The sequence below is a fragment of the Myotis myotis genome, unplaced genomic scaffold (genome assembly GCF_014108235.1).
Source record: "Myotis myotis isolate mMyoMyo1 unplaced genomic scaffold, mMyoMyo1.p scaffold_m19_p_1, whole genome shotgun sequence".
Taxonomy (NCBI): domain Eukaryota; kingdom Metazoa; phylum Chordata; class Mammalia; order Chiroptera; family Vespertilionidae; genus Myotis; species Myotis myotis.
In genome coordinates this window covers 214,933,201-214,947,276 of record NW_023416313.1, presented here as the reverse complement: position 1 = coordinate 214,947,276, position 14,076 = coordinate 214,933,201, and the positions used below count along the sequence as shown (strand labels likewise).

Genomic DNA, 14,076 nt, shown 5'->3' with positions numbered 1-14,076 from the left:
TGTCTTAAAAATATCCCTTCTCTGAGATTATTTAATTTTCTATAGTTCTTTTCAAAAAGATTTTAAAAGCTTTTCCTTTCACATTTAAGTCTATAATTTACCTGGCGATAGTTAATTGTTTATTTTTTTCCCAGCATCCTTGCAAAATAAACTGCCTTAGTAATTCTAATGATTTCTCTGCTGTAAAAAATGGTGGGTTTTTTCTTTCTAATTCTTACTTTTACTTTTCCTGTCCTATTGCACAGTCCAGGGTTTCTGAGTAATGATTTTAGATATCTTTACATTGTTTCTTATTTTAAAGGGAGCTATATTATTCATTCACAATTAATACAGTGTTATAGGTCTTTTAGGAAATATACTTTATCATAACAATTCTATTCATAGTTTGCTATGACATTTTATTATGAGACTGACGCGCTACCTACTGCACTAAGGAGGCAGCTGACATTTTATTATGAATGATTGTTGAATTTCATTTTTTAAAAATTTATCTCACTTAAGATAACTATAAAGTTGTTGTTTTTGTTGTTTTACTATGGTGAATTACATTATAAATTTTCCAATTTTGAATAAGCCTGCATTTTTTAATATGCCTGCTTATGATACATTATATTTTTTACATATTACTAGAGCAGGTAATATTTTATGTATGAATTTTGCTTTTTTTTTTTCTTTATGCCTCATGTTTCTCCGGTGCTATCTTTTTCTAGTTTTAGTGTCAAAATAACGTTATTTTCATAAAATGAGTTGAGGGAGTATTCACTCAGTTTCTTTGAAAGAGTAAGATAGGAGTTATCTTTCCATGTTTGATGGAACTTGCTTGCAAAATGGCCTGAGCTGATGTTTTCTTTGTGGGATGATTGGTAACTATTGATTTAATGTTTAATGATTATAGTATGGCTTATTTTTTAATTCCTTTTGGTCACTACAGAATTTCCATTTCACTTAAGTTTTCAAATGTATTTCCATAAAGTTATGCGTAATGCTGTCATCTCTTAAAAGATCTCCTTTAGTTAGGCCTTTTTATTTTATCATCTCTTTTTGCTTAATCTTGCCATAGTTTTTTCTCGAAGAATCAACTTTTGTGTTTACTAATTACCTGTATTTTGTATCTGTTCTCTGCTTCACTCATCTCTGCTGTTTTCTTTATAATTTCCTTTCTTTCTTTGGATTTATTTTTTTTTCTTTGTCTGGATTGAACTTTTATTTTAAACCTTTCTTTTTTCTATAAAAGTTTGAAGTTATAATTTACTTCAAACTACTACTGCTTAGTGGTATCCTATAAGTTTGGATACCTTTCATGTTATTATTATTAACAGCTCAAAATATTTTCATTTCTTTGACCCAAAGGTATTTTTAGAAGTGTGGGTTTTGTTCCTATTTATTGAGGTGACACTTGTTAACAAAATTATACAGGTTTCAGGTGCACAATTCCACAGCACATCATCTGTTACACTGTATTGTGCATGTCCCGCCCCAAGTCAAGTCTCTTTCCATCAGAAGTGTGTTTTTAAATTCTCAAACCTAGAAAGAGGTGGTCATTTTTGGTTTTTAGTTACCTCTTCAACATTGATCACTAACTACAGTGCACTGTGGTCAGAGAATTGATCTATAAGATACTGCTGCTTTGAAATTTTTGGAGTTATGGTCAGTTTTTATAAGGTCTGGGTGCTTCATAAAATTAATATGCCGTCTCCATTATTAGCACATGCTCTATGTACGTTCATTAGAGCAAATCTTCTATACACTAGTACTAATTGTGTGTGTGAGTGGAGGGGGCTTATCAATTGGAAAGAGAGAATAATGTATTAAAATCTGCTGTGGATTTGACTGTTTCTCCTTGTAACTCTTTCAATTTGGGATGCTTACATTTTCAAGCTGCCTTATTGGAGGTATTCATGTTTAGAACTGCTTTGTCTCCCTGGTAAATTGAACCTTTATGAATGTTTAATGACTCTGTTTATATGTAGTACAGATTTTTTTTTTTTTACTTTAAAATCCTGTGTTATGTTAATATAGCTATAGGAACATGGCATGATACAGTGTTCTCCATTATTTTACATTGACCTTTCTTTGTATGGGTTAGGTTTGTCTCTTGTAAACAGCATATGGCTTTTTGGGGGGAGTTTTTTGGATTTGTGTTAATGATCGTGACCTTTAAAAAAGATTTTAAGCAATAAAACAAAATTAAATAAATAAATAAATAACATTTAAAAATAAACAAGAAAGACTAGCTTGCCAATTCAAAAAAAAAAAATATTTTTAGCCAATTTTTAATGACATATTTGGATTTATTTCCCCCATTTATTCTGCATTTCTGTTTGTCCCACTTTTTCCAGATTCTTTTTCCTTTCTAGCATTACTTGAAATTGATTAAAATTCTCTCACTCCTCGTTCCCTTTGTCTTTTTCTTTCCCTTTCTAATGGTTTGGAAGTTGTACATTTTGTTTCTCTTCTTCCCGTGATGATCCTTTTAACATGGATATTTTTAAATGTTTAAAGTTAATCAATATCTTTAACCTCCTGATCAATACAGGGCCCTTGGAATGTTTTTACTTCTGTTCTCTACCTCCCAGGTGAAATGCTGCATTTGCCCGATACTTTGCTTCTGTTTCAGTTTCTTTTTGTTTATTGTGGTGTTCAGTCAGTACTTAATTGCATTGTCTTTGCTTATCTTCTCTTGCTGCATCTCAAACCTCCTTTTTTGGATCATTTTCCTTTTTCCTGAAATATATTTTTTAAAACTTCCCCTAGTGAGTATCTGCACTCAGTTAAAACCCTGAAAATATATTTATTTTGCCCTAATGCTTACAAGATAGCGTTACCGGATATACATTCTGGATTGATGGTTATTTTTTCTGTCTCGCACTTTGGAATTAATGTTCTACTTTTACCTGTTTCACTGCTTCATCTTACTGTACACCTCATTAGTGTATGTTTTGTTTCTGTGACTTTAATGCTGTACAGTTTGTGATGTGTCTAGCCATGGATTTCTTTTTATTTATTCTCCTCGGGACTTGCTGGCTTTCTGAATCTGAGGATTGGTGCCCTCATCAAAACTAGAAAATGCTCAGCCATTTTTTATTTGGATATTGGATCTTCTCCATTTTTTCCTTTCCACTCTGGAACTCCAGCTTAGAGGGATAGCTGGTTATTATAGTCCATGTTGCCCAATCTCTCTTTCATATTTTTTATCCCTTTGTCTCTCTGTGCTGCATTTTATATATATTATCTTCAGATCCATCTCCTGATTTACTAATTTGTCTCTTCTGGCTCCCACTGAGTTCTTTCATTTCAGGGATTCTATTTTTTCAGCTTTAGAAATTCTACCCGATGCCTTCCAAAATCTGCCTGCCTGGCTTTAATCATCTATTCTTCCTTTCTAATGTATTTCAGTTCCTTCTTTTTTATTTCATTTGCATACTTTACATTCTGTACCTAGTTATTTCAATATTTGCAGATTCACAGTTTTGTGTGTGTGTTTCTGTTGTCTCTTGCTTACGGTGGCTTCTTTTATGTTTAATGGGTTTTGGGTTATGAACCTGTGTTTCTTAAAATCTTATGTGTGGGAATTCTTTGTGGCCTGGGTTTTAAGTTAGGTTCTTCCAGAAAGGGTTTGTGTGTTTTTTTTTCAACAGTAGGCACCGTTGGGCACTTTAAACTAAATTTAGCTTGGGGTCTCTGGTCCCCACAGTAGAATTCTGGCTTCATACCCACAAGACTTCAGGCTTGTGATTAAAATTCTCAGGGGAGGCTCTTCTTGTCTCTGGCCCCATCTGGAGCTGGGGCTGGGGCTGACTTTATCTGCACTGGCTGCCTGTGCAGGCAGTTACTTCTCCCCGCGAACCCATCGAGGGTGTCGTCATTCCCGTGCCCTGGCTGGTTACAGGTATTTTTACATTTATATGTTCCCGGTGGCCTGTTAGCTGACATGTTTGGTGATTTTAGGTTATGAGCTGCTTTTCCAATATCTGCTTGAACTTAATCTGTGGAAAGCTTCATGACCTAAATTTAGGTTCCTTTCTCCAAAAGAGGATTTGCTTTTAAACCTTCGGCTGGGCCTGGCCGCCGTGGCTCAGTGGTTGCGCAGCGACCTATGAACCAGGAGGTCACAGTCCGATTCCCCGTCAGGGCATATGCGCAGGTTGTGAACTTGATCCCCAGTAGGAGGTGTGCAGGAGGCAGATGATTGATGTTTCTCACATCACTGTTTCTCTTTCCTTCTCCCTTCCACTCTCTCTAAAATCAATAAAAACATTGAAAAAACCTATTTTTTAAACCTGTGCAAAGAGGAGGGAAAAAGCATGATAAACACCATATGCCTCTCACCTAGATTCTCTGAGAATTAGATTTTTGCACCACTTGCCTTATTTCCTACTCTTTTGCACTCACAATTCCCTCCCTCTCCGCATATGTTCAGGGGGCGTATCGTAGTCTGCTTAACAGGTAATAAAGTGAGTCATAAGCCCCATGTTATTAAAAAGTAAGGATTCACAATTGAATTGACTTTTCTAAAAGCCTAGAAAAAAGCCCGTTTACTCACCCAAGTGTAGTTGAGTTCACTTTGAAACTCTTTTTTGCTAGTTTGGCGGACTCATTACTGAATTAATTTTTAGATTCAACAGTAGTTACCTGAAACAACAAAGATCGAGAGAGCCATTCTATGAGATTTCATTTTCATTTGCCGTCATGACTATTAATAGCTACCTGTGCAATTAATTACATTAACAAAGTTTCCTATTTGGTAGCACCTCACAGGCATCCTCTCCTGGCCACTTTTATGTTCCCCAAGGCAGCCAAGAAACAGGAAGTCTGCAGAACATAGATACACAGCTCAGGGCCATGTTGACAGGCAAGCAAGCCCCTGAAGCATTTCTTCCCTCAGGCCTCTCTGCTCCTACTTTATGCTGCATTCCCATACGGCTCCTGAGCTAGAATAGAAAGAAATGGCGCCACTCGGGGTAAGCACGGTGCAGCAGCAAGCAATCTGACAGGAGAGGAGACCAAGTCAGAACTCTCCCGTGCCCACTGAGAGCTGCCCTCTGTGGTCGGACTTTTCATTTGGTCACACTGCCCTGGGAGGCAGAGAGGTGCGCTGAAGCTCACAAATAAACTTGCTGGATGTCTGTCTGTCTTACAAGCCAGGTTCTTTCTATAAGGACTTGGAAGGGAGGGGTGGCATGGGTCTGGGATCCTAGAGAACGGGACAACCTGGGGCCCTTCTGGACCTGCTAGGACGTCATTGTGCAAATGCACACATTGTGATTGTGGGGTTGATCATGGAGGTCTTGAGACATCTAGCAGAGGTTGAGTTCTAATACCGGCCCTCATGCGTTTTGCTGGTGCGCATTACTGTGCTGGTGCGTGCCACCACCTGGTGCACGTTCCCACCAGCTTAAATGTAGTAGGGCACCGAAGAGAGGAAGACCCTTGACCTCACTCCCTGCTTCACCATTTATCACAGGGACTCGCCTCCCTTTCAGCTGCTGTCCGGGCTGCAGCCAGAGTCTTGCTGAGCCCATAGGCCCCAGGGTTGGCAGGAGAAGAAGGGGCGGGCTCACAGCTGCAGCTCATCAGTGGCCTGACCCCATCGCCTTTCCAGGGCCATATCCTTAGGGAGTATGCGATAAGCCGTGTTGGTGGAGGTCCGCAGTCATCTTCCCAGACTTCCCACTCTCTGCCACACACCTCCGTCTGCTCCCGCCCTTCTCTCTGCTGTGTGCCCACTCTGCACCCAACACAGCGCTAGGCCCTGGAGAGGTACCAGTGACGCCCCTGCCTTAGGGAGCTGACGCTGTAATGGGAATCACAGACCTGGAACAGGTCACCACGTGATGACATGGGGACTCCTCTCTGTGGAGGACCTAGATTTGGGGCTCTGCAGGAAGGAAAGTGTGCTCATGTCGCCCAGAAACGTATCATCAGGTGGATGAGCTTACAAGAAACACGGGTGGTGCCATACAGCATCTCCTCCCTGCCCTAAGCCTTCAGCCCTCACCTTCGGCTTCAGAAGCCATCTGTGCCACAGACCTTTTGCTTGCAGCCTCCTCTGCCCCCTCCACTCTAAGTAGCCCTTCCCTCCCTCGAGGATTCACCTCTGTGCTCACCCAGCCTCCCAAATACCTGCTGTGCCAGACACCATCGTATCACAGTGGCCATGTAAACGGGATCGGTGCCCACCCCAAGGAGCGTGCAGCCTCACGCTGACAGCAGGCGCTGGTCCAGACACATGCCGGCGTTCTCTCACGTCCTGGGCCCATGACCCTGTGCAGCAGGTGCAGCCTCTTTTCCCACTTAGCTCCTGAGGAAGCATAGAGGAGGTCTGGTCATTGTTAGACGTGAAGCAACAAAATGACTAGAGGCATGGAGAGTGCTGTCGGGCTCTGATGGGAATGGAACGGAAGGCGGGGAACTGAGCTGTGGGCAAATCAGAAAGGAGTGGAGCGGATCTGATGGGGTGGCTAAGAGCTCGATCGTGGCTCTGCTGCTTATGAGCTGTGGCGGCTCTAAGTAAATTCCTAAACTTCTCCAGATCCTCCTCCTGGCACCTGTACAGTTAGGATGCTCGAGGCCGCTCTGGAGTTCAACGCGGTCATCTATGCAGGTTCGCAGGCGCCTGGCGGGTGCTCCCCCTCCTGGGGTCTAACCGTGACCTGCTGGCCTGTCGGCGTCTGTGTGGCGGTGCCTGTACCTGGTCCCACCTGGGACCCTCCCCAGGCCATGCGTTCATGTGGGGCGTTCAGTGAATACCTGTAGGATGAATGGGGGAAGGGGGAAGCCTGAGTGGGTAGCCGTCCCCACCGGCAGGTACCTCTTCGCTGCAGGCGGGGTTCAGTCTTCCTACCGCAGCAGCGTGAGCAGGACGCGGGTCTTTCCTCGGAAGTACGTGCCCGGCCGCCTCCGCGGTGTCTGTCCCTCCGTGCCGGCGGGTCTGCGAAGCCCAGCACCGCTCGACCCTGAGGGTTTCCATGGAGACCCTGTTGCCACCGCTGTGGCCTCTGAAGCGTGTTGTTTTGGCGGCTCAGCCACACACACAGTGAAAAGGCCAGTGATGGGAGGACGGGGTGCAGGACGCCGACTTTCCGGCCGCCTTGGCACGTGGCCAGCTTGCGCCTCCAAGGGCTGGACGTGTGAGCGCATCAGGGGGGCGGTGGGGGGCCTCATCACAGGGTCTCATCCGTGTCCCCTCTGTCTCCCCTCCGTCCCCGCCCGCAGGAACGGCCTGGGCAGCGGCAGGACACGGACAGAGAGCGAGCCGTCGTGCGGCTCCCCGGTGGTCAGCGGGGACCCCAAGGAGGATCACAACTACAGCAGTGCCAAGGCCGCCGCCGCCAGGAGCGCCTCGCCCGCCAGCGACTCGGTCTCCTCCTCCTCGGCCGAGGACCACGAGGAGTTTGCCACCAAGGGGAGCCAGGAGGGCAGCGAGGGCAGCGTGCCGAGCCGCGAGAGCCACAGCGAGGCGGAGGAGGACGAGCGCAAGCACGGCCCCCGGGAGGCCCCCGGCGACGCGGCCCCGCACAAGAAGCGCCAGCACCTCGCCAAGGCCAGGCGGGTCCCCAGCGACACGCTGCCCCTCAAAAAGAGACGCACGGAGAAGCCCCCCGAGAGCGACGACGAGGAGATGAAGGAGGCGGCGGGGTCGCTCCTGCACTTGGCAGGCATTCGGTCCTGTTTGAACAACATCACCAATCGGACGGCAAAGGGGCAGAAAGAGCAAAAGGAAACCACGAAAAATTAAAAAAAACAAGTCACTGATTTGTTTTGAACTGAACGGCCATTTGGTTTCAGCATGTCAGGAGATTTCTAATGATTTGTGGCAATATCAGCAATTTCTTTTTTTTTTTTTCTTTTCTTTGTTTTGGGTTTGGTTTTCTTTCCTTTTTTGTTTTCTTTTCTTCTCTAATTTGCCCCCCCCCCTCCTTTGTTTTGGACCCTTGAGAATTTTACGTTTAAAGGAGATTGAAGCCATAGACTCATTGACATTCAGCTGTTTTACAAACGCTTCTCATTATCTGAAGACAAAACCGAAAAAGCCAAAATTTATCATTGCTTCCTCCCGCTGGCCCGAGGCCGTGGCTGGCTCCGCAGGGGTGTCGAGGATGCCACGGAAAGCCCGTGTTTGGCGCCTGCAAGGCAAGGTCATCATCGGTCAGGCCTAACCGTTAGGTTTACAAGGTCAGGATGTCCACCCAGTGGGGTTCACTGAGTGAATGTGCGTGAGGCAACTGGGGAGAAGGAAGAGCCCCTCGCCCCCCAGGAGCAGGCCCAGGCTTGTGGCACCAGGCAGCGTCTCGTGCCAGGAAACCCTGGGCACTGCCGCTCAGCGTTCGGGGTGGGGGCGGGGTCCCCGGGCCTCAGTGCTTCTTAGTCCTGAAGCCTCCTGATGTCTGGCGGTGGACACTGGACCATTCACGGACACTGGTGTCAATGACTAAGGAAAGGAAATGGGGTCAGTTTTTAGTGATGTTCCTAATCATTGAATTCTGTTCTATCTGAAATTAAGAGAATGTTCCACAAGCCATAAGCCTGAAGGGTTGGCCCTGCACACACACACACACACACACACACACACACACACACACACGAGAGTGAGAGAAAAGCCACAGACAGGCTGTTTTCTTAACTGCCCAAGTGAAAATCAAGTCCAAGAAATTACAATAGTTGTCAAGGAAGGAAAAAATGGTACAAACCTTTTTTTGTCAAAACTATTTGATCCAAGCGGGGGGAAAAAAACAAGCAAAAAGCTATGGAACCTGCCATTAGTACTGTGGTCTATTTTTTAAAGATGAAAGGCACATTGATGGACACACACACACACACACCAAAAAAAAATGTGGCAAAAAGGCAAAAGAAAACTCCTATACTGCCCTCAAAATGGAGTTTGCAGATCATGTCAGTCAGGATTCATCTTTGCAAAAATCAGTGATTTCCACAGTCAGCCCGTTGTAGCCAGCAGAAATTTCCGATCCACAATGCATGGATTCCTTCTAAAAAGAAAAAGGAAAAAAAAAAATCATAAAAACACAAACTTTTTTTTATTCAAAAATAAAGTTCTTGTAAGGTAAATAATGTATTTAGCATGAAGCATGAATTATTTTCATATAAATATAGAACATAGAGAAAAGGCTATGCCTCTAATGTTTAAGCCTTAGGCTTAGAGGTTCTTTGGGTTTTCTTTTTTGTTTTGTTTTTCCTTTTGTTTTGGTTTTTTTTTACCCAATTATTTTGTTTTGGTTTTTTGAAGCAGGTGTTTAAGGTTTAACCTTCTTCAGGGACAAATTCTGACTGTTGGGGAACTAACTCTGCAATATAAAACTATTTCATGTTCCGGTAGGGCCTGCCTTGTCTGCACTTCAGCCCCAACCCCCTTCTGATTCTCTGTGGAAAGTGTGTCCTTTCTCTAGTGTCTGGACATGTTTATCATGATGCAATAATGTGAGGGCAAACTTCGTAGCGAGTGTGTATGTTAGAATCGAGAGAATTAGGGGACGCTGACTGGGGAAACCATCACCGCAATTTGGTCCTAGGAAAAAGGCAGTGGATAATTATGCAAATTCGTCAGGAGAAGGGAAACAACGCTAATGGGCCTTATTAGATGAGGGTGTGAGTTAGGGGTCATGGGAAGGCGGAAGCGACACAGGTGTGGGAAGGACCGGCCCACAGTTTTCCTGTGACTCCCTGTCACGGTGGGAAGGCGGGGCCGGCCATCTCTACCACCTCCGCACACGAACCAGCCTGGATTTAAGCCCATCTAGATTGTGAGAGCAAAACTCAGACCACAGGACGATGTCCCGCAGCCCAGAAACTCCTGTCCTCTAAGTGTGATCTCCCACCCAAGTGGAGGGGAACTGAAAGACACCAACAAACACCCGCCACTGTGGCTCAGGATGTGACGGGGAGGGACAGAAGTGGGTCGTGTTGATCTTTAAAAACGGGCAGGGAAACTGCTGCGTGCCTCGTGCCCAGCTTCCTGTGGTTGCTGATGAGAGACCCTGAAGAAGTCACCTGCACACCAGGTCGGCTTCGTTATCTGAACCTGAACCTGAACTCTTCCCGCATATTCAGTCAGTGGGGAGAAGGGAGTAAGGATATAGTTTTGAAGTACTCCGTTCCCTCCATCTCACCCAACATTCGACACCCCAAAAGCCATGCACAGCTCTGAAACCCGAGGGACACTGGTTTGTGTTGTCACCTGATCAAGCCCAGGAAACACCGCCCCACCCCCCAGGTAAAATGTAGACTTCCCCCCCAGAAAGGCAGATACAGGTTCAGGACTGTTTCTGGCAAGGGAGGGGGGGCGGTTCTTCCAATTTAAACCCCCCACGGTGGGCTGTCTCCCCTCATTTCATTTTTCTAAAGGAGCAAAGGCCTCTTTTAGAAAATAATAAAATGCAATGTGTGTGATTTACTTTTCTGATCTCTCTTGAGAAATAGATAACTATCTTATAAAAGTGTGTTCTTAACTCCAGAACCACTCTTTTTGCATAAATACCTCATTGGGCAGCTTTCTAAGTGTTATTTTCCTTGAGTTCCCTCGGCCCCTTCGCAGGGGCTGCCGGGGGACTTCCAGGGAAAACTTTAGTGAGGGTACTTTTTTCTATTTTTCTTCTGTTTTGGGGGGCATACACATTATGCATAACCAAAACAATGGCTCAATTGTGTTTAAACTTTGTATTTCGATTGTTTGGGGGGGGGGGGGATGTGTATGTGGCCGTTTGTAGTGAGTTCATTGCCGAAGGAGGCTGTCCACGCCCTCACCACGCCAGGGGCAGGAGCACCCCCTCCCCAGCCCCTCCAGGAGCAGCAGAGAATTTAAGCACAAGCCTATTTGTGAGAGAGTCTTTTTGCTCGCGTGTCATTCACTTTAGTCTTGGAATTCCTTCCCGAACGTCAGGTGTTCTGTAGCTTCCACACCAGCCTGTGTACTCATTAGTCTGACAGGTCGCCCGGGCTCCATTCGCCGGGTGCGGCGGTTTGGCTTTTGTGTCTCCCGCGGGAGCAGTGGCGTTTCACGTGTCATTCATTCCAGTATCTCACCTACTCGTGGGGGGGGGGGGGGGGTCGGGGAACTATAGCAATATTTCCAGATGCGTTGGAAAGCAGCCGTGAACACTTGAGCACCGTAACATCTGCCGTTACTTGCTGTTGGCCCTTGGGCACATTTAAGAGAAAGAGGCCATAGCTCTTTTTTCTTAAATGACTTACACGTAGACAGTTATTTTTATGCTACTACCGTGGTCTTCTATCTTTATCTACTAGTACTCTGTGGAAAGGGTTTGTCTGCATCATGGATTTCATTCCCAGCCTTATAATCTACCATAGCTCCTATGCCCCCTCCCTCCTCAAGTCGGTATACTTTTGAGAGTCCTTTGGTCAAGTTGTCTTACCTGGAAATGGCCCAAACCCACATGGAGAGGGTGGTTGGAGACAGCCCTGGCCAAGACCGCGGTGGCGAGTTTCCGTCCTGGGCGGGGCTGAGTGTGTGCGAAGGCTAGTGTCAGTGGCCTCTCCCAAGAACCGGTTTTCCTTGGAGAAGCAGGTACTACCAGGGGGCAGCCTGCAAGAGGCCATGTCTCTGAGCGCTGTTCCTGCCCGAGGGACAGCGTCTGGCTGTGGGCTCTGCAGAGTGAGTGCCGCCTGGATGGCTCCTGTGCCCGCTCCTCCCTGGCACAGCCCAGGCCTGCTCAGCGCCAGGTGCTGCGCCCACACCGCGTGCAGGCCCCGGGCCCTGGCGGAAGGGCTCTTGGAGAAGGAGTCATGCCTACGAGTGACCTAACGGGAGGGTCTTCCCTATGGGACTGGATGGGTTCAATGTGACTTCTCTTTCCCTTTAAACTTGATTCAGGTTGGGAGTCCTTTCTTTCTGGTGGATCACAGCTGCCCAGATGTTGCAATTTATTTTCATGTTTCTGTAGAGAAGTGTTTTTTCTTTCATCTTCAGGATGTTTTTTTTTTTGCCACCAAAAGAACACATATGAACTCTGTGTCGTTGTCCCCCCTCCCCCCCGCCCTCCCCCCCGATTGTGACTTAACCAGTGTTGACAGTTAAATCCTTAGTGTCATAGGTCCCGGCCCTCCAATACTATATCAAACACTGTTATGCACATAATGCAGCACTGTGATCTAATTTAAATAATACTTTTTTATTATTTATACTACTATATATAATATACATCCACACTTTTGCTATATAACCTAAGTGGATAACCCTCTCTTAGTTACCTGCCAAACTCGGGACTTTGGTTTCTATTGCAGTTAACGCAGTTACAACGTCGTAATGGTGTCCTCTTTTTCCCTTTGTAACGGAATGTGTAAATCAAAGTGTATACATTGTGTGGTGTTCCTGTTTCTGGAGTTTCACGAGGATTTACACACAGCATTCAGTGTTCTGTATAGACCCGCCCACCTTTGTGAAATTCACCTGTCAGCCCCTCTCCCTTCGAGAGAGCACCCACCCGCCCTGGGGGTTCCCTCCTTGTTTCCTCTCTCCTACTGGTCATCCTTGAATCAAGCACAGACTCATCAGCTCGGTTGCTTTATCATGAGAACATGCGTGTGACGTTGCCATTCTTCCACAGTTCTACAAACAAGTGCTAGCTTCACCGACCAAAAAAATTAAGGAGGGAAAATCCGATTTTAAAAAAAAAAACAAAAACATCTTTTAACAGCCGAAACCGATGTGTCTATGGTGCTGTATCCTGCTGTCTGTCGTACTTTTGAAACCAGACCTAGGCGAAAGATCACTTCTGACTTACCTGTGATGTACTCACAAGCCCCCGTCCTGTTCGTTTCGTTCCCGTTGAAATCAAGAGTATTTATTGGGGATCTATACAACAGTGTTTTCCACTGTGTTTCATTTGCAAAGGCGGAGAACACCCTTCCCTGCTTTTGCAAATAATTAATATTCCATATTGGATTCTCGACGACTTCGATATGGCGAACCTGTCAAACCTAGAATTGTATTCCATCCTTTCATGACTGTGGCCTGAGTTCCCTGACATCCCCCACCCCCCTTTTATGTTAAGATGAAACTTAGCACCATTTCAGTTCTGTAAACATTCAGCTTCTCCTGCAAATGTGCATGGAGGCCGTCCAAGCTCATAGCCGATTCAGTAGCCAGTTCCGCGCCGCGTCGTCCACACTCACTCCTTACACTGCCATGGTGACAATGTGGAGGAAACAGTATCCGTGTGTGTCTGGGACGCATCCTACACTTGTACCATTTTTTAAAAAAATATATACTCTTGATTCTGTGACACTTCTGAGGTGTGTTTTTGTTTTGCAGAAAAATAACAGTGATAAAGCAATCAGAAGACCCAGAGGTTGACTCTCAAGGCTTAGGGTCGACCTTCTGACCTTTGCTGGCCAATCGACCTACATGGCCAAATTAATGTATTAGAGTCATACTTGTTCAGAAGCCAATTTTCTTTTCTGTATTTTCTGTATGAAACTGCCAATATCACGACTAGGAAGGGAGAACCGTAGAGGAGAAGGAAGGTGGCGTTCCGTCGCGTTCGCGGTCCGCAGCAGGGAGGAGGCAGGCACGACGGGCCGAACTTGAGGGACCTGATGGTGTTGCTTTGGAGGTATCCATCCTTGCGTTTCGCATTCTTCATATGTAATCATATTGCCAAAGACAAACTATTTCATCATTTATTGTAAATAACACTTTCCCCCAGACCTACCATAAAGTTTCTGTGATGTATTGTCTTCCAGTTGCAATAAAAATTACTGAGTTGCATCAATTGACGAGAAATGGCCTCGTGGTGTTGTGTGCGCTGCATCTCCACGTGCAAGTGCTGAGTAGCGAGGGCATGTCTGCTTCTTACCTGCCCCGGGAGGGTGGGGCGCTGTGTTTTCTGAGTCCGGTGTTTCCGCTGCATGAGTTGTGCCCATCTTCACGCATGCTTTCCTTTTGGTGGGAAATCACACACCTTTCTGCAAATACACGAGTGGGCAGCCCAAAACTGGGCTCCCCTGTGGGTCCCGGGAATCCCAGCGCTAGTCTGCAGAGTTACTGGGCAGCAGGCCTTCCATCGAGAGCCTGGGAGCTCGTGGGTAAGACAGATCATACCT

The 14,076-nt window shown here is 45.9% G+C and overlaps 1 protein-coding gene across 9 annotated transcripts in view; it reads left to right on the top strand.

Moving 5' to 3' along the window:
- The window catches only part of FOXN3 (forkhead box N3), a 369,468-nt gene extending 355,723 nt beyond the window's left edge, over nucleotides 1-13,745 (top strand). For all 9 annotated transcript variants that reach the window (XM_036315184.1, XM_036315194.1, XM_036315160.1 and 6 more), the window contains one exon: nucleotides 7,216-13,745. In XM_036315184.1, the coding sequence (XP_036171077.1) occupies nucleotides 7,216-7,738 (523 nt within the window). In that variant the 3' untranslated portion in view covers nucleotides 7,739-13,745. The remainder of the gene's footprint in view (nucleotides 1-7,215) is intronic.
- Nucleotides 13,746-14,076: the final 331 nt, after the last annotated feature.